The sequence below is a fragment of the Rhinolophus sinicus genome, chromosome X (genome assembly GCF_036562045.2).
Source record: "Rhinolophus sinicus isolate RSC01 chromosome X, ASM3656204v1, whole genome shotgun sequence".
NCBI classification, from domain to species: domain Eukaryota; kingdom Metazoa; phylum Chordata; class Mammalia; order Chiroptera; family Rhinolophidae; genus Rhinolophus; species Rhinolophus sinicus.
Window position 1 is genome coordinate 9,691,040 of NC_133768.1, and position 21,116 is coordinate 9,712,155.

At 41.3% G+C, this 21,116-nt stretch overlaps 1 protein-coding gene across 4 annotated transcripts in view; it reads left to right on the top strand.

Moving 5' to 3' along the window:
* TLR7 (toll like receptor 7) overlaps positions 1-20,574 on the top strand; it is a 33,330-nt gene extending 12,756 nt beyond the window's left edge. For all 4 annotated transcript variants that reach the window (XM_074323537.1, XM_074323538.1, XM_019746340.2 and 1 more), the window contains exon 3: positions 16,276-20,574. In XM_074323537.1, the coding sequence (XP_074179638.1) occupies positions 16,276-19,422 (3,147 nt within the window). In that variant the 3' untranslated portion in view covers positions 19,423-20,574. The remainder of the gene's footprint in view (positions 1-16,275) is intronic.
* The last annotated feature ends 542 nt before the right edge of the window (positions 20,575-21,116 follow it).

Sequence of the window (21,116 nt, forward strand, 5' to 3'; positions counted from 1 at the left end):
AATCCAAATCCATTGACTAAATTAATCAATTCTGATTATTTAAAAATTTGGAAGATGGTGCTGAAATTAAAAACGATAATTACGGATTAACCAACTAGTGTCTTTTGTTGAGAAACAAAATTCAACCGAGTAAATTTGAAGATCTAATTGGCTTTAATTAAGTGATTTGTGACTCAGGCAGCACCCCATCCAGTAACTAGAAGAGTTCTCCCAGGGGTTATACAAAATGAGAAGTTTTATAGGAAGAAGGGCAGGGCAAGGGAGCTACATAGTAACAAAAGAAAAGGCAGGATTATTCTTGGGTTTACATGTCTTTCCTTTGGGGGAAAGAGAACCAGAAGGGTTTTTATCATGCAGCTCACTCTTCTTTCTGTGTGTGGGGGGGAGGGGGTAGAGAGGGCCTACGTGACAGATTACTGGTGCTTGACCAGAAATTTCCAGACTGGTTGGTTAAGATGTTTCTGGGAGAGGTTTAAACTGCAATTAGATCAGGTATGAAATCTAGTTTTGGTATCATGGGCTTTTAGCATGAGTGGTGCCATCTGAGGCCTGTGTACCCCATTTATCTCTTAGAAGCCCCCCCCAAAGTTGAGGGCTGAGGTTGGCAAATTATGACTGTGGGCCATATCCAGCCTGTCACCAGTTTTTGTACAGCCCACAAGGTAAGAATGTTTTTTTTTTTGGTTTTTTTTCTAATATTTTAATTTTATTTTATTAGTTTCAGGTGTACAAGACAAAGCAAAACTTAGACGTTTATCATTTATATCCCTCACACTGTGTGAACCCCCCTCCCCCCATCCACTATCCCTCTGTATGTTCCCCAAATTAATTTTCAAACCCCCATGACCATCTTGTGGTTACCGACTATTTTTCAAAACCTCTCACCTTCCCTTTATCCCCACTCCCCCGCCCCTCTAGCAACCCTCTGTTTTTCCTCCATGTTTCCAAAACTGTCTCTGATTAGTTCATTCACTTATTCTTTTCTTTAGATTCTGCATATCTTTCATGTTGTTAAATGATTGAAAAAGTCAAAGGAAGAATACTATTTGTTGACGTGTAAAAGTTATATTAAAATCAAATTTTAGTGTCCATAAATAGTTTTATTGTTTGTGTATTTGTTGATATATTGACTATAACTGCTTTTGCACTACAACGCAAACTACTTGAAGGGTTGAGTAGTTGTGACAGAGACCATATTGCCTACAAAGCATAAAATATTTACTAACTGTCCCTTACAGGAAAAAGTGCCACTCATGGTTTATGGAAAACAAGGCAATAGGGTATAAGGTCAAATAAGTTTTAAAATCATATGGTCTTTGGTACCTGTTGTGATGCATAATAGCTGATGAATTCCTAATTTATGTAAGACTATATCATTTTATCCTTTTATTTTGAAAACTAAGTCTGTTGAGCTAAAATCGTAGGAAGTAAATGATTAAAAGTCTTTTTTTCAATGTAAGTGGGTAATATTCCTGTACTTAAATTTTTTTGTTGTATAATAAGATTTTGGCATTTGTGGTAGTTACAGTTTACAGAGATTAGACTATAATTAGAAGTATTGCAAAATTTTCAAAAAGAGGATATTTGGTCATAAATCTATTAGGGAAATTTCCAGTGCAGGCTTGGTCTATAAAACAAATAGCACTTAAGTAACTTCCCGTATTCACAGTGCTTGGTTGGCCCCTTGGGGATGTAAATAATACACATCTAATTATCCAGCAATTCAGTTCCAGATCAACGTGGCAAAAGGTTAGTGAATTCAAATGTAAGGTTTTCCAACAACTGCTCCCCGACTCCTCGCCTCTTCCATGTCCCTTCTTATTATTCTCCAGCCAGCCATCACTTCTAGTTCAACCTAGCTCATCCACCTGCCTCTCCCCGCCGTGACATAATCCCTTGTTTCCCCAGTTGGTTCACGGGACTCCCTCCGCCAGAAGTGCATATGCCAATACTTCTTTTTCAACTCAGGCAACTTGGCTTTTATCTGCTCTGTGATCTTGAAAAGATATCAGAGGGACAGCTGAGTGCATGGAGGTGTCCCCTGAAGTTTGGCACAGGGTAGCCCACAGGGGTTGCCCAGTATGCTGGCCTTCTGACTGCTTGGTTAGGTGAGTGAGCAGAGGAAGAAGAGGTAATTCTCCCTTAACTGAGTATAACAGTAAGGATTCCTCCTCTCATCTCAAGATGAATTTCCATTTGTGAAGACTTTTGCAGAAACTATTAATAATTAAATCGAACCAGATAATGGCTAGGCAAAGAATGTATGATAAAGACTGGAAGGGGGAGTGCAAATTAAATCCAGAAAGGTGAGGAGTTTTTTGGGGGGGTTCCTTATTGCCACCAGGTAATAACACTCCACTTCCTCATCCAGTGGCTCCCTGACCCTCCTAGAGTTCTCTCTTCACCTTCTCTCTCTTTGAACCTCCAGCACCTCCTGCTGTCTCCTCACTCTTAGCTGCTAACCTTGCTTCCTACTTCACTGGGAGCATGGCGGCAATTGGAAAGAACTTCCACATATTTCCCTCTCATTGTGTACCCACACAGAACTTTTGGACATATATGTCCTGCATGACCTCCTATCCAGTTAGCTAGCACTGCGTAACAGATCACCCCAAAATGCATAGCCTTAAAACAAAAACCATACGCTGGTATGTGTTGTGGGTCCAGGGGTTGACTAGGCTCAGTTAGGTGGCTCTGGTGCTAGGTCTTTCATGCAGTTGCAGTCAGTGCCTGGGGACTGGACTCACCTGAAGACTCACTCTCTGAGGTCTGCTTCCTGGGCTAGGAGACTCAACAGCTGTGGGCTGGAGCAGCAGGGGCTGCTCAGGTGTCTCTGTCTCCATGTGGTCTCTCCAATATGGTGGCCGGAGTGTAACCAGACTTCTTACAAGGCTGGTGGCTCAGGACTCCAAAGCAAGTGGAGAGAGAGAGAAAGTGAGAGATGGAGAGAGGACGAGTGCAAGGTCAGGTGGAAACTCTATCACCTTTTCCATCCTAGCCTTGGAAGTCCAGCAGCATCACTTCTGCTGATGCTGTCCTTCAAAGCACTCACAAAAGCCTGCCCAGGTTCAAAGGAGGATGGGAGATGTGTCAACAAATTTGTGGACTCCTACATTAAGGATGAAATTTCTATATTCCTAGCTAAGGCCACCGTCCCACTAGTGCACTAGGTCTCCTTCCTGCTCGCTTACTTGGGGTCAGTGCTCCAGCCTTCTCTCTTTTCTCTCCTACATCATCATCATTATTATTAATGGTTTTTTTGCATTTTTTTTACTTTTATGACCTGAAGTGTGCCATTTTCACCAGCATTACAACATGCTGTTATTTCTGCCATCCTAAAATAAATTATTTTGACGCTACTGTCCCTATGAACGCCTGCCAGGGTCTTTGTAACCCGCACCCCACCCCCGCTAGGAAACTTCCCAGAAATATTTGCTGTCTCTAATCCCTCTCCTCACATTCTTCCAAGAACTTTGAAGTCATATTTTATTTGGCTTCACCTTAAAACATATCCAGGATTTGGCAAGTTCTCACCACTTCCATCCATTCCTGCCAGCTGGATGTTTTGCTTGAATTACTTTATTAGCCTCTTGACTGGTCTCCATGCTTCTACCCCTGCCCCTCATTGTCTCTTCTCAACGCAGCAACCAGCATGATCCTTCTAAAATCTAAGTCAGACCGTGTCACTCATCAGCTCAAAAACTTGCAATGGATCCTCATGCCACTCAGAGTAAAAGCCACCATCCTTGGAATGACTGACAAGGCCCTTGGTGCTCGGCAGGAGGGCTGGGGGCCCTCCCTCTTTGACTTCATCTCATATCATTCTTCTCCTCTCCCTGTTCCAGCTACAGAAGCCCTGTTGCCATGTTCATGAATGTTCCAGCATATTTCCACCTTGAGGCCTTTGTATTAGGCTCTTCCTGCTGCCCTGAATGCTTCTCCCCTAGTAGATGTGCATGGCCAGCTGCCTCCTTTCCTTGAGGTCTTTGCTCAGATGTCCACTTCTCAATGATGCCTACCCAAACCACCTGATTTATAGTCACAACGCCATCTTGCATTCCTGATCCCCTTCACCCTGCCCCACTTCTTTTCCATAACACTTATCACTTGACATCTCATATAATTTATTACAGTTATATATTTTTGAGTTTATTATTTGAAGAACATGAGCTGCAGAAGAGCAGGAATCTTTTCTATTTGGTCCACTGGTGTGATGCAACACTTAGAAGCAGGTACCTGACACATAGCAGCTATCAATAAATACTTGTTGAATTTTTCATTTTTCACAATTTCCTTCCACATTGTTACAATGAGGTTGTATTACTTCATCTGTAATTTTTAGAATGTTTAAATAAAAGCAACACATATCCTTCATAAAAAAAGAAAACCTCAAGTGTAGAGAAGCATATAGAAGTCCTTCTTTCCTACCCAGCAAAAGCGCCTTCTTACCACTGCTCAGAAGAAATCACTGTTAAGTTTCTAATGTGTTCTTCCATGATTTTCTCTGCAAATACAAATAAAATATATATATATGTATACATATATACATATATATACACATGTATATATATGTACACACACATCGTAAAGGGATTATATACTATATGTTATTGTGATAGTGCTTTAAAAATTCATTTTAATGTTTTGCAGCTTAATAGTATATCTTGCACAGCTTTTCATGTCAATACCTATAGCTCTTCCATATTTTTTCAAAGATGTATTCAGTATTCCATTACTGGTGTTTTTCCATTTGTAACCATTTCCCCAAATTGAGGGATCATCATCGAGTTCTTCCCATTCTTACTATTTCAGGGAGCTGAATAAAACTAATAAAATAATTTTATCTGAAGACATGCAATGTTTATTATTATAAAAAGATATACTAGGATTTTTTCCTCCCCCTTTCTGTGAAATCCTTACGTTCATAGTGGTTGGAAGCTTTGCCTAGACCAGTTTGAAACATCAGCGGTCTGAGGTTCTGGGGTCTAGGAAGACTCCCGACTGATAAGTTTCAGAGGGCTCTGGGCCAACCCTCAGAATCATAGAATAACTGCAATAGAAAAGGAGTGTTGAGGTCAGTTAGCTCAACCCCACAGTGTGTAGATGAGAAAGTCAAGGTTTAGGAGAATTCAGTCGGTAGCTCTGCATTAGACAGAGTGTCTGACTCCTGATCTGGCTTTCAATTCACAAGGTGGTCACCCCCAGAAAAAAATAAACATGAGAAGTCAGACTAATCCTGGTCTTCCTCTAACTCCTTGCAAGATGCAAACCACTTAACCTCACTTCCTCACTCTTGCCATCTGTCCTTCTAACTCCTTGGAGTGCATCCATACATCTATTACAAACTTGCCAAATCTTGAAGGTAAAAATACTGTCTGCAAAGCAGGAAGTTAGAAACTTCTTGGTAAATGTGTTTTTCTATTAGTCATCACAGCTCCACAACCACAGGCATTCTGGTGGGAATCTAATAGGGATCTAAAATCAGGAGAATTCAATTCCGAATACAGCCTCGAGTCCTGCCACAAAAATGGTGCATCCAAGGGAATACGTTCTGCCACTTTGAAGGGTTGTTTATTCAAACTGTTGTCTGAATAGTGGGCAGGCACATCACCTTTAGGCCTGATTGGCCCTTGTCCTGCATCTTCTTGTTTCCGCCATGGATTTCCTGGCAGCAGAGTCCTGGGTGCAAGAGACACACACAGCTTCCGAGAGTTAGCAGCAGAGGAATTTGGTTCGTTGCTGGACATCAGATGTGATTCGTAAGAAATGTATCACCTAAAAAGTCTCTTCTCTTTTTCCCTTAAGGTGGTCCCACTCAACTCATAAGATACTTTTTTAATATTTGTAACTTTTTCTTCTAAGAACTCTGATTGGCACAGTATCAAAATATTACAGTGCCAAGAATCCTTTCACTGCAAAGGAAATTAACCAAGATGCAAACAGACATTCTATCAAGTGACTGGCTGTCACTATATGAAATTACTTGAAGATGATTGGTCAATAGGGAGGTTGAATCTTGGTTCAAAATGGTCCCTCTAATCTCTGCTTCCTCATGAATAAAACGGGAATATTTATATATTCTTTGACTTCATTGTCAGGGCTCGGTGATGTAATATAAACAGTGTGTCCAGCTCAGCATCTGGCACATAACAAATACATGATAAAAAGCAGCCCTTACAAAAAACAAAAACACAAATGACTGATGACTGTTCCATGTGAATTCTACATTTTCCATTTTAACAAAAAGAGATGATTTGCTGAAAGAATAGAACACCTGTGCATACAAAATCACACATCCCCATATTTACCATAATTAGCTCGCTAATTGAGCATCCAAATTTACCCAGTGTGTTTGCATGTGTAATTAGCTATGATTCATTACCAAAGCTGGGCCTGTGTGATGGTGTATTATGCTATTTTACAAATCACGTTCTTGAAAGACGCATGCCTTAGGCGATCGTTGCCAAAAACACAAGCAAAACAAAATAACGTGGATTATTTATGTCAAATTACAAAATAGACCTGGCTCAATACTGAATGAACTCTTACATTTAAAAATAACGTTGGTTGAAGCTAAGGTCCCAGCTTCAGTCTGAAGCAGGTCATTCCCAATGGTTTGAAAGGGGAAATGTTCACACTTAAGGAAATTTCCATTGGAGTAAAGGATCGTTTAACATTTTTCAATCATTTTCTCAAGAAGACATGTGTCCCATTTGGGAGACCACCTCAGGGGTGATGTAGATGCCTGATCTCTGCACTGTACACCTGAAGCTGAACAATAATGAATGCCAACTATAATTTTATATATACATATATATATATATATATATATATATATATATATATATATATATATATATATATATATGTATGTATATGGTTACAGGAAGCAGAGTACAGCATTAGGAATAGAGACAGTGGAAATGTAATGGCTGTGTGCGATGTCAGAGGGATAGTGGATGGGGGGAGGGGGGATCACACAGTGTGCGGGATATAAATGATAAACATCTAAGTATTGCTTTGTCTTGTGCACCTGAAACTAATAAAATTTTTAAAAAAAGAGTATCTTTTAAGTTTGGAAGTCTCACAGGTATTATTTCTCTTTAAATAACAAATGTAGAAAGGCTTTGTTCATTGAGTCAGGTTTTTTTCCTCACCTGCTCGATCAGAGCCCAACTATCTCATTGCAGTTAATCGTCTCTTTGGCATGGATCTTGGAATGCAAACTTGCTGGTATCTGAGTTCCGGGTTTCCAGTGCAGCTGGTGTGCAAAGCCAAGAGACGTCTGGTCTGGTGGATAGCATTGCAAGGGCCAGTTGGGCTGGGGCTCAACTATTGAGCATAGGCCAACAACAGTCCCATTCTGGCTGTTCTTGCTCCCAGGAGAGACAAATGAGCTCCGTGCTCTCACTGGGGTTTCATGTTCAAGGGAACAGTTCTTCTGAGAAAATGGATTGTGCAGGAGTCCTTCTGCAGCTCCACTTTCCACGAGCTTCCTCCGACACCCTCTCCTTTCCTTCTGCAGCCCTCTTCCCACTTCAGCCCTTCTTTTAGAGGCCCCAAGCCCTCCTGGTTTCTTTTCGTGCCCTTGTTAAAACTCTGATCTTTGGAAAAACTTTAGTATTTGTGATCATTCAATGTGAATCTTCTGTGGCACTTGGAAGACTCGCTGTTGGTTGAAGTTAGTGGCATATGAACTGACTTACAGGCTTTGCAGACAATATTTCTTCTACTATTAGGTTGGTGCAAAAGTAATTGCAATTTAAAAGGTTAAAAATAATTGAAAAAACCGCAATTACTTTTGCACCAAACCTAATATTTGGCAGCCTTGGGTTGAATTTTCTTAGAATTCATTCCATGTATAAGCATAACACAGCCTAAGATGTTTTTTTCTAGACCAGGGGACTGCAAACTACAGCCTGTGGGCCAAATCTGTCCGGCTACCTGCTTTTGTATGGCTTGTGAGCTAAGAATGGTTTTTAAGACTGTAGTTACATTCTAAATGTTATTTAAGCACCCACATAATATCCTCAATTTTGCCTAAGATATTTACTATGCAGCCCTTTACAGAAAAAGTTTGCCAACCCCTGGTCTAGGCCAACACTCTCTAATAGAACTTTCTGCAATAGTAAAAAATGTTCCATATCTGCACGCTCAAATACCATAACCTCAAGCCTCATGTAGCCTGAGCACTTGAAATACGGTTAGTGTGACTGGGAAAGTGAATTTGAAAATTGCATTTACTTTTAATTAATTTAAATTTAAATAGCCACCTGTGACTGGTGGCTATCATATGAGACAGAGCAGCTCTAGACAACTTTAAGTCTAAAGATTCTCTATTCTGTCAGTGCTCCTCTCTCTCAATTTAATCAACTCCCTAGAGGCTGTGTGAGTCAAGGGGAAGGCAGCACTCTTAATCAGATTCTTTGTCTTGGACCGGCTTTCATTGTCTGCTAGAAAATGATTAATAGAAAATGCTTGAAAACTGCATGTGAGCATGTGCTTATGTCCTCTTAAGGCTGCTACTTTGACTCTCTCCATTACATGTACTTTAGTTTAGGGTAAAGCAGTTGGCTTTTTCAACCTCGCAAGGCCCCAAATTAAGGACGTCTTAATCAACTTTAGAGTTCAAGCTGCAGGCAAAGAAAACCTCACTTACCAAAGCTGTATTTCCTTTCATCCCCACTTGCAGACTGGCTAACGACAGCCCTGGTTCATTTTTCCCATGAGACTGCTAAAAACAATGAGAAGCTGTCAGTGCACATCATCATTATGAATACACTTGACCCTTGAGCAATGCAAGAGTTAGGTGCACCAACCCCATGCACAATTGAAAATCCACATAGAAACTACACTTGGCCCCCTACACATACAGATTCCTATCCATAGATGGAAAATACTGTTTTTGATCCACGGTTGTTTGAATCCTCAGATGCAAAACCTGCGGATATAGAGGGCCAACTGTGTATTTATTGAAAAAATTCACGTGTAAGTGGACCCGTGCAATTCAAGCCCATGTTGTTCAAGGATCAGCCGTATTGCCAAACCATTTCCCTAAGAGTAAAGTCACAGCTGGCATTCTAGGGCGGTAGTGTACAGTAAGACGACTATAGTTGCTAAGAGAGTAGATCGTAAAATTTCTCATCACCAGAAAAAAAATTATAATTACCCGAGGTGATCGATGTTAAATACACTTATCATGCTAATCATTTCACAACATGTGTACCTTAAATCATTATGTTGTCCACTTTAAACCAATACAGTGTTATATGTCAATTATATTTCAATAAAACTAGGACAACAAAAGTTACAGTTGGCAGGTGTTCTGCCTTCCAAGAAAGCATAGGTGATAGTTGTGTCAAGTGTTTTGGGATGGAATAACAGGGATCGCCAGCTTCATAGCTCCCAATAGCTGAGTCTTTCTTGCCCATAAACTGACAACATCAATGTCACATATTTTAGGTTCTCTCATGGAGCAATTTATTCCCCAGTTCTAAATTCTACACTGGCTACAATTAGGCAATGTTTAAATCTAACAGAAATAGAATTTCCAATAAAAAAAATAGAAATAGAAACTCCAATAGAAATAGAAAAATGCCATAGAAAATCCAATTAACACTGGCTTAGCATAACAATTTTATGATTTCTTATAAATTCCTGGAAGTCAGCAGTTCAGAGCCATTATTTCTGCTTTGCTCTATGAGGTCATACAAGGATCTGGATACTCTGGATCATCTATCTTGTTGCTCCATCATCCTTAGCACATTTTCCTCATTTGCATTATCCAAGATGGCTGGCTACAACATCCATATTACAAGAAGCTAGATGGAAATAGACAGGAGGAAGGGGAACAGGTCTACTGTTTAAGGGTATGACCCAGAAGATGCACGTCTCACTTACTCTCACTTCACATTGGCTATAACTTTGTCACATGGCCATGCTTAGCTGCAAAGGAGTCTGGGAAATACAATCTTTTTCCAGAGTGCCAGATGCCTGGCTACAAATGGAGATCCTCACTATGAGATGAGAGAAAGGGGAAAAAAGGTACTGGGAGATATATAACAATCTCTGGACTCTATGAGGATAATAAAAAGAATTAATTGGGAGAATCAGAAAGCACCCTATGGAATAAGAAAAACATACCATTAAGCTACACATGTATAAGTGTCGGCATTTGGAAAGAACTAAAGAAAAAAAAACAGGAAGAACTAGTTCATTCAGTTCACGTCAAGATTTGCCTCCAAATGAGTTCAGATCATGTCATGTTTGCCATCAGCTGAGTTAGGACCCAGCTTTCATTTTGGAGATTTTGGAATTGCAGACCTCTATTATTACCTCCATTTTACAGATGAGTCAGCTGAGGCACAGGGAGGTATATGTACTCTGTACTCAACTGCCCTATACTTAACTTTCCATATTTTAAATCCTGTGTAGTTTTCCTCTCCACCACTAGATTTTGAACTCTGTAAGGGCAGAGACCATGTCTGCTGGCCCCAGTAGGCATTCAAAAAGTATTTGTCAAATGAAAGAATGAATACGAGTGAGTGGAATTCTGATTTTTTTTAAAGATTTTATTGGGGAAGGGGAACAGGACTTTATTGGGGAACAGTGTGTACTTCTAGGACTTTTTTTTTCCAAGTCATGTTGTTGTCCTTTCAATCTTAGTTGTGGAGGGTGCTGTTCACCTTCAAGTTGTTGTCCTTTCAGTCTTAGTTGTGGAGGGCGCAGCTCAGCTCCAGATCCAGTTGCCGTTGCTAGTTGCGGGGGGTGCAGCTCACCATCCCTTGCGGGAGTGGAACTGGCAACCTTGTGGTTGAGAGGACGCGCTCCAACCAACTAAGCCATCCAGGAGCTCAGCGGCAGCTCAGCTCAAGGTGCTGTGTTCAATCTTAGTTGCAGGGGGCAGAGCCCACCATCCCTTGTGGGAGTCGAGGAATTGAACTGGAAACCTTGTGGTTGAGAGCCCACTGGCCCATGTGGGAATCGAACCAGCAGCCTTCGGAGTTAGGAGCATGGAGCTCTAACTGCCTGAGCCACTGGGCCAGTCCCCTGATGTTTTTTTTAAATCAGACTTTAAAAAAAAAAAAAAAATATTTCTCACAAATACTTACTACAATTCCTACCTAAGGAATTGTTGGAGAACTTTCTGGTCTAGGCCCATTGTCTTGGTCCAGGAGGGTTGTCTGGATCCTTGCTGTATCCCATATTGTTGTTTCTGTGTCTGTCATTTTTTTGTACGGGGGGTCTTCTCCTGAGCACAGGGCCTACCTCAGAAGTGTACATAGATAGTGAATTACTGAGCCAAGACTAGAACCCAGTTCTTCCAACCCTCAATCCGGAGTTCTTTTCACAACCTCATGTGTGACTGGTGCAATAGGAGATGAGAGGAAGGAGTGATTACTTCTGTCCAGATTGATACCACGAAGCTTCTTGAAGAAGACAGGTTTGAACTGGGCATTATAAGAGCAGAGCTTCTTAACTCTTTCCCCGGGCGGCCAGTTTGTTCAGTGGTTGGAGCGTGGTGCTCATAACACCAAGGTCTCCAGTTCGATTCCCCCATGGGTCAGTGAGCTGTGCCCTCCTCCACAACTAGATTGAAAACGACTTGACATGGCGCTGATGGGTCCTGGAAAATCACACTGTTCCCCAATAAAAATTAAAAAAAAAAAAATTTTCCCCAGAGGAATCCCATGGCAAATGGAAGAAACAGAGAATGACCCTGGGGAATTGGGGTGTAGCCTGAGGGAACCTACTTCCAGGAGAGCTTTCTTTTAAGTATTTTTCTTTATTTCACTAGTCATTCATTCATGCATGTAGCACACATAATGGAGCACTAGTAAACTGCCAGGTACTGTTTTACATGAGGACACACAGAGCCCTGGTCTCTTGAAGCTTACATTCTCATGCAGATGGACATTAAAGAAATAAGTACATAAATCATAAGCAGTAAATTATGAGCAAATAATTTCTGATTGTGCTAAGAGCTATGAAGGAAACCTAGCAGGGCAGTCGAGTACAGAGTACATATACCTCTCTGTGCCTCAGTTGACTCATCTGTAAAATGGAGATAATAATAAAGGTCTGTGATTCCAAAATCCCCGAACTGAAAGCTGGCTCCTAACTCAGCTGATGGCAAACACGACATGATCTGAACTCATTTGGAGGCTAACCTTGACCTGAACTGAATGAGCTAGGTCTTCCTTTTTATTTTTCTAATCCTACTGAGAGTGGACAATCCTGTGCTTCACTGAACACATTTATGTGTGTGTGATTATGCTGTCCCAGGCCCAGTATTGCATAATATGGGGGACACACATCATATTACCTTCTAAAGTCTGAAAAATTCTGAATTCCAAAACACATCTAGCCCCAAAGGTTTGGAATAAGGACCGAGGACCTGTAGTGCCACCTCATCTGGTTATTATGTGAAAAGTAAATGAGTTAACATGTAAAACACTGAAAATGATGCTCACCGTATAGTTAGTGCTACCTCAGTCAACAAATGTTACTGTCATTATCACTATTAATACATGGGGGGGGATTTAGATAAATTGGTCAAAGAAAACTTCTCTGAGGGTGTGTCACTTAAGAAGACACCTAAAAGATGAGAATGACCCGGCTGTAGGAAGAGGAAGAAAATGATAATTTTAGGAAGAGGGAACAGCAAGTGCCAAGATTGGTTCAAATGCAGAACAGAAAACAGGCCAGATGTCTGGTGTGTGGTCAAAGAAGGGCAAAAATGGTTCAAGGTCAGAGAGGTAGCCTGGAGTCATGACATGATGTAAGCAACAGTACAGACTTTAACTTTCATTTATAAAGAATGCTCTGATGCAGTTTGATGAATGAATCGTCGAGGAGAAGGAGAATCAGGGAGACAGACCAATGTAGAGTCCAGTACGGTAATCCAGGTGAGAGCTAATGCTTCATTGGAGTAGGGAGCTGGTAGAAGAGAAGGAGAAAAGTAAACAGGTACCAAAAAAAGCGTAGAAATAAGGAAGAAAAGGGCTCTCTGATTAAGTTTTCATTCTAATTTATAATGTGTCCATGTGTAGAGGCTAGAAACGACACAGTCTTTGTCTCAGGTGCATCACAGTCAGTGCCTTGCTGGACCCCGCTCATATGGACCTGCCACAGCAATTTTGCACATCTCTTCCCAACTCTGCGTTCAGTGCCACCACAGGGTCAGCTCAAAATTGGCCATGGTGGGAGTAGTTACACTATGGGCCTTGGCAAGTGCCACAAATCAGGACTTCACAAATCAGAGACTGGGAGTCAGGGGAGAGGAAGAAAGCCAGTTGTTAAAAACTTACCAGCACAACAGTTTTTGGTGGTTTTTTTTCTGTAACTAAACTAATCTTAGAGCCTCCATTTCCCCCATAACAAAAATACTTAACCTATGCATACAGGGTCAGACAATTAAGTTCGCGAACTCAACCTAGAGAAAGTGCTACATATCTCATTCCTGAATATCACTATGGTCACCTTCAAAGTACTCCCCTTGGGAAGCTATGCACTGACGCCACCCTTCAAAACAATTTTGGAACTCTTTTTCTGGAATGGCCATCAGAGCTGTCGTCGTATTACCCTAGATGTCCTGAATGTCATCAAAATGTCTTCCTTTCAGTATTTCCTTTATCTCTGGGTAAAGAAAGAAGTCATTGGGGGCCAGATCAGGTGAGTAGGGAGGGTGTTCCAATACAGTTATTTGTTTGCTGGCTAAAAACTCCCTCACAGACAGTGCCCTGTGAGCTGGTGCATTGTCGTGATGCAAGAGCCATGAATTGTTGGCGAAAAGTTCAGGTCCTCTAACTTTTTCACGCAGCCTTTTCAGCACTTCCAAATAGGAAACTTGGCTAGCTGTTTGTCCAGTTGGTAAAAATTCATAATGAATAATCCCTCTGATATCAAAAAAGGTTAGCAGCATCGTTGCAACAAGTTTGTGAACTTAATTGTCAGACCTCATATGCCAGAAAACTTCATATTTTTATCTCAGGTAATTCAGAAGTCCTCCCACTTCTTCCCAGGGTCTTGTGTAAGTTCATGGGAGTGGGATTGGAAGAGGGCTCCTGTTTCCTGATTTGTCTTTTTATCCATTTTGCCCGCCTCTGTAAGGGAACTCAGCTCCCTGGTCCGCAGCATCACTCTTAGTAGCATTACTTATTGCCTTCTGCTGCTGGGATTCATGAACCCATTACGTCTTCTGACAGAGCATAGCTGGTCTGGGATCTTATTATCAGGGACCATACAAATAGGTTACTCTACTTCTCTCCTATCCCTCCTTGAAAGCCCTTCCCGCGATCTTGACTTAACCCCTCCTCCCTGAGTGGTGAGCGTTTTTTCCTAAATCTTTGAGGAAGATCGATGCTCAAGGAAGATATACCACATTTATCTAAGGGCTTCCTGTACCCCCTGCCCTATTGCCATATCCTCCCAGGGATCTGAGAGCTCCAGATTAAGAAGGATAGTCTTAAAGGATAACTAGAACTCGGGTGGGTGTAAAAGGTAGGGAACCTATACTCTAGGTGGAGGAACTCGCGAGTCAGAGACCTGCAAGCTGGGCTGGGGTTTCGTGATGAGAGAAGCCGGTAGCGGAGTTGTATCAGGTAAGCACAGACAAATGGATAGGGGGTACAGGAAGCCCAAAGTCTTATGGAAGACTTTGGCTGCCTTGATGAAAAGTTAGGGCTCATTTTGTAAAAAAGAAAAAGAAAACCATTTTACACATTTGAGAGCAATATAATATGATTAATGTTTGGGAACCTCAATGGATGGGGTAGTTTGGAAGAATGAGAGTCTGGGGACCAAGATGAGGCTTTGGAGCAGACCAAGGATGGAATAATCCCAGCTGAGACTGTGCCAGCTAAAGTGGCAAAGCAAGGAGGCTGTCAGGAAGGATGATGAAGGAGGTCAACTGGCCTCAGTGAATGGTTTTAATGATGGGGAGGAAGAAACAGGTTGGTGAAAGAAAGAAAAAGATGACAAACTCTAGGCATGTAAAGATGTGTGAAGGAGCTGTTTGAGATCCTTCTGACCCATATTGCATTAGAGAAAAAGACTTACTACCTATTGGAGGAATTAAGGGAAGTATGCCTTTGGTTTATTAGATATTAACGTGATTGGTCGATTCAGTCAATTGGGAGGACAAAACATTGGGTGAGCTAGTAGCCTGTTGGAGACTTACAGGCTGGATCATTCCATGGATAAGCACCGGTTAAACTAAAACCAGTAAAATATAGATAGAAATCCTGAAACTTGAGAGTAGTCCATGGTTCAACCACCCTCTAAGGCAGGGCAACTTCAAGTTAATATGGTGATTAGCAAAGCTCTTCAGTGCTTCCCATATTCCTTTTTGAGGTCTTTCTCCCCAGTGGCCAGTGTTTCTCATGTTAAACCTGGATGTCCAAGAATCAGCGTTAAGGGTAGGTTCCCATATGTCACAGGTTGCCTGACAGAGTCTTGGCTTATGCCTATAGTCTTGGCATAATTGTTAACAGCTCCCCTCGTTTCATTCCCATAAGTATCCATCCTGTTTGACCAGTTAGGGGTCACCCAGGCAGTGCCCTGACTCTCTCTCCTTTCCAAATTTATGTAATGTAAACCCAATGTGTTGGGAAAATGTTCATCTCAGAATCATATTGGAGATGATTTCCAAAAACAATCCAAGAGTAAAGCCAGATTATAGATTGGCAGTGCCAAAATGGCAGGAGTTGCGTGATCTTGGGCAAATCAGCTAATATCGCTGAGCTATGTCTTAATCTGTAAAATGGGGATAATGGATCTCCTTTGTTTCCCTACTTAAAATATTAAAAGGCTCAAATATTGTGTAAGATTCTTATAATGGGTACCAGAGCAGGCTTAGCAAGTAAACATTAATTGCATTAAAGTCTTAATGTGTTTTTCTTCCCAGATGTACTTGCATTTTAACATTTCTTCACCACCACCCCCACAAATTTCAGACTTTGGAAGCTAATTGATGTCTCTTCCATTGTAGCATTCTAAATAACAGTGAATAGAAAAAAATACTATTTCTACCATCTTAAAAAGCTGTGTAATTGAAAAGCTAAGATGCTAAAAGCTTAATATGTAACGAAGTTATTATGAACCTCAGTAACTGACAAATACAGTCGTGGGGTGGGGGGTGCTGTTTATACAGTTACAAAAATACATGAATTATTTATTTTATAATGTAGCAAAAGAGAAGCAGCAAATGGGAATTTTGAACTCTGATTCTTGTTATATTTGTGAATGGTGATTTATTCTCTCTTAAACTTTCAGGTGTTCCCAATGTGGACATTGAAGAGACAATTTCTTATCCTCTTTAACATGATCCTGATTTCCAAACTTGGGGCTAGATGGTTTCCTAAAACTCTGCCCTGTGATGTCAGACTGGATCTTCCAGAGACACAAGTGATTGTGGACTGCACAGACAAGCATTTGAAGGAAATTCCTGGAGGTATTCCTACCAACGCCACCAACCTCACGCTCACCATTAACCACATCCCGAGCATCTCTCCAGCATCCTTCCACCAGCTGGACCAGCTGGTAGAAATAGATTTCAGATGCAACTGTGTACCTATTCTACTGGGGCCGAAAGACAACATGTGCAATGAGAGGCTGCAGATTAAACCCGGAAGCTTTAGTAGACTCACTTCTTTAAAATCTCTTTACCTGGATGGAAACCAGCTTCTGGAAATACCTCTGGGTCTTCCTCCCAGCTTACAGCTGCTCAGCCTTGAAGCCAACAGCATCTTTTCGATCACGAAAGAGAATCTAACAGAATTGGACAACATACAAAAACTGTACCTCGGCCAAAACTGTTATTACCGCAATCCTTGCAATGTTTCATTTTTCATTGAAAAAGATGCTTTCCAAAATCTGCCAAATTTAAAATTGCTCTCCCTGAAAGATAATAATATCACAGCTGTCCCCACTGTTTTGCCACCTACTTTAACAGAACTCTATCTTTACAACAACATCATTGCAAATATCCGTGAAGACGATTTTAGTAACCTCAGTCAACTGCAAATTCTTGACCTAAGTGGAAACTGCCCTCGTTGTTATAATGTGCCATTTCCTTGTACACCCTGTGAGAATAATTCTCCCCTACAGATCCATGTAAAAGCTTTTGATGCATTGACAGAATTACAAGTTTTACGTCTACACAGCAACTCTCTTCAGAAAGTGCCCCAAAGATGGTTTAAAAACACCAACAAACTTAAGGAACTAGATCTTTCCCAAAACTACTTGGCAAAAGAAATTGGGGATGCCAAATTTTTGCATCTTCTTCACAACCTTGTCCAACTGGATCTGTCTTTCAATTATGAACTTCAGGTCTATCATGCATTTATGAATCTATCAAGTGCATTTTCTTCACTGAAAAACCTGAAAGTTTTGCGGATCCAAGGATACGTCTTTAAGGAGTTGCAACTCTGTAACCTTTCCCCATTACATAATCTTTCCAATCTTGAAGTTCTTGATCTTGGCACTAACTTTATAAAAATCGCTGACCTCAGCATATTTAAACAATTTAAAACATTGAAAATCATAGATCTTTCAATGAATAAAATATCGCCTTCAGGAGATTCAAGTGAAGTTGGCTTCTGTTCTAACACCGGAACTTCTGTAGGAACCCATGGGCCCCAGGTCCTTGAACAGTTACATTATTTCAGATACGATGAGTATGCAAGGAGTTGCCGGTTCAAAAACAAAGAGTCTCCTTCTTCTCTTCATGTTAATGAAGAGTGTTATTTGTATGGGCAGACTTTGGACCTAAGTAGAAATAATATATTTTTTATCAAGTCCTCTGATTTTCAGCATCTTTCTTTCCTCAAATGCCTAAACTTGTCAGGAAATACCATTGGCCAAACTCTTAATGGCAGTGAATTTCAGCCTTTAGTGGAGTTGAAGTATTTGGATTTCTCTAACAACCGGCTTGATTTACTCTACTCAACCGCATTTAATGAGCTACGTGAACTGGAAGTTCTAGATATAAGTAGTAACAGCCATTATTTTCAATCAGAAGGAATTACTCACATGCTAAACTTTACCAAGAACCTAAAGGTTCTGAAGAAACTGATGATGAATAACAATGACATCTCTACCTCCAACAGCAGGACCATGGAGAGCGAATCTCTTAAAGTTCTGGAATTCAGAGGAAATCATTTGGATGTTTTATGGAGAGATGGTGATAACAGATACTTAAAATTCTTCAAGAATCTGACAAAGTTAGAGGAATTAGACATCTCTGCAAATTCCCTGAGTTTCTTGCCTTCTGGAGTTTTTGATGGTATGCCTCCAAATCTAAAGACTCTCTTTTTGGTCAAAAATAGGCTCACGTCTTTTGAATGGGAGAGACTCCAGTATCTCAAGAATTTAGAAACTTTGAACCTCAGCCACAACCAGCTGAAGGCCGTCCCTGAGAGATTATCCAACTGTTCCAGAAGCCTCAAGAAACTAATTCTTAGCAATAATCAAATCAGGTGTCTGACAAAGTATTTTCTCCAAGGTGCTTTCCAGTTGCGATATCTGGACCTCAGCTCAAATAAAATCCAGATTATCCAAAAGACTAGCTTTCCAGAGAATGTTCTCAACAATCTGGAGATGTTACTTTTGCATCATAATCGGTTTCTGTGCACCTGTGATGCTGTGTGGTTTGTCTGGTGGGTTAACCATACAGAAGTGACTATTCCTCACTTGGCCACAGATGTGACTTGTGTGGGGCCAGGAGCACACAAGGGCCAAAGTGTGATCTCTCTGGATCTGTATACCTGTGAGTTAGATCTAACTAACTTGATTCTGTTCTCACTTTCCACATCGGCAGCTCTCTTTCTGATGGTGGTTATGACAGCAAGCCACCTCTATTTCTGGGATGTGTGGTATAGTTACCATTTCTGTAAGGCCAAAATAAAGGGGTATCAACGTCTGACATCACCAGAATCTTGCTATGATGCTTTTATTATATATGACACTAAAGACCCAGCAGTGACAGAGTGGGTCTTGGATGAGCTGGTGGCCAAATTGGAAGACCCAAGAGAGAAACATTTTAATTTATGTCTTGAGGAAAGAGACTGGTTACCAGGGCAGCCGGTTCTGGAAAACCTTTCCCAGAGCATACAGCTTAGCAAGAAGACCGTGTTTGTGATGACAGACAAGTATGCAAAGACTGAAAATTTTAAGATAGCATTTTACTTGTCCCATCAGAGGCTCATGGATGAAAAAGTGGATGTAATTATCTTGATATTCCTTGAGAAGCCCCTACAGAAGTCCAAGTTCCTCCAGCTCCGGAAGAGGCTCTGTGGGAGTTCTGTCCTTGAGTGGCCAACAAACCCACAGGCTCATCCATACTTCTGGCAGTGTCTGAAAAATGCCCTGGCCACAGACAATCATGTGACCTATAGCCGGGTGTTCAAAGAGACAGTCTAGTCTTCTTTGCAAAATGTGACTACTTAACTAATGAAGGAGAAGCTTGGCTGCCTAGATTTTCTCAAAGATGTCTCACCAAGCATGTTTTTAAATCCTCCATGACTTGGGATTGCCAATATCACAGAGGCGTCATCAATGGATGACAAAGGAATTAGAAAAATGGGATTTATGTAATGCACTGAGTTGTCTTATCTCTCTATGTCTCCATTGGCACTTGAGTCTCTCCCTTCTGCTCATGTATAAAATACTATTGGGGAAAGGGTAGCAAGAAGAGATGGGGCTTTTGATTCTTCTGTAATTGATTATTAAATATACACAGAATCATGAAATGGAGAACTGCACTTCCACCCTTAAGAAGTACTGGTATGTATATAAGTCAGGTAAAAAAATGCTCAGGGTCTGTCTACATGGCATCAAAATATACCAGAGTTAATTAGTGAACTAAAAACCCAGTTAAGGGGCAGACAAGTGGCTCAGTTGGTTAAAGCACGAGCTCTGGGTGACGGGGCTGCCGGTTTGATTCCCATATGGGTCAACGACCTGCACCCTCTGCAACTAGAATGAAGTCAATGAGCTGCCGCTGAGCTCCCGGATGGCTCAGTTGGTTGGAGCGTGGGCTCTCAACCACAAGGTTGCCAGTTTGACTCCCTCAAGGGATGGTGGGCTGTGCCCCCTGCAACTAACAACGGTGACTGGACCTGGAGCTGAGCTGCGCCTTCGACAACTAAGATTGAAAGGACAACAACTTGACTTGGATGGAGCTGATGAGTCCTGGGGAAAAACACGCTACTGTTCCCCAATAAAAAGTCCTGGAAATACACACTGTTCCCCAATAAAGTCCTGTTCCCCTTCCCTAATAAAATCTAACAAAAACAAAAACCCCAGTTAACTCCTCAATGAGTTGCCTCAGTGTCATCTAGCGCCCCCTTCTTCACAGGCCAAGTATTGATACCTGCCAGGCGGCTGCTGCTTTCCCATGGGCCTCTGGCTGGGTTCCATGGGGAAATAGTGAGAAGCATCTTTACCATTGATGGGCATAGTCTACTTACAAATGGAAAAAACGTCAAGTGATCTGCTTTCATACAAAGTGATACTCTTTACCTTTCATAATAATTTACCTGCTTAAATATTGTATGGACTGAATGTTCCCCCCCCCAAAAAAAATTTGTATGTTGAAATCCTAACCCCCAGTGTGATGTTGTTATGAGGTGGGGCCTTTGTGGGGTGATGAGGTCCTGAGAGTGGAGTGTTCATGATGGGATTAGTGCCCTTATCAGAAGAAACCAGAGAACTAGCTTGCCGTCTTCCCACCATGTGCGGATACAAAGAGAAGTCAACAGTCTGCAACCCAGACGAGGCCCCTCACCAGAACCAGATCATACCAGCACGCTGGTCTCGGACTTCCAGCCTCCAGAACTGTGAGAAATAAACGTTTGCTGTTTAAACCCCCCAGTCTATGGTATTTTGTTATAGCAGCCGGAGCTAAGACATATTTTTATCTGTGTTGCAGACTACGGTGTCCAAAGTAAAGTTGCCTTATCCAGTGATCTTTCAAACTGCTTTGTTAGTTAAGACTGTATACTTAGGGGTATCTGCAACCTTGGTCCATCAACATTAGTTTTGATAGTAAACTCTAAAAGAGGATCTGAGAGCATGTATTTATTTATAGTTATCAGGCAGGGATGACAATGAGA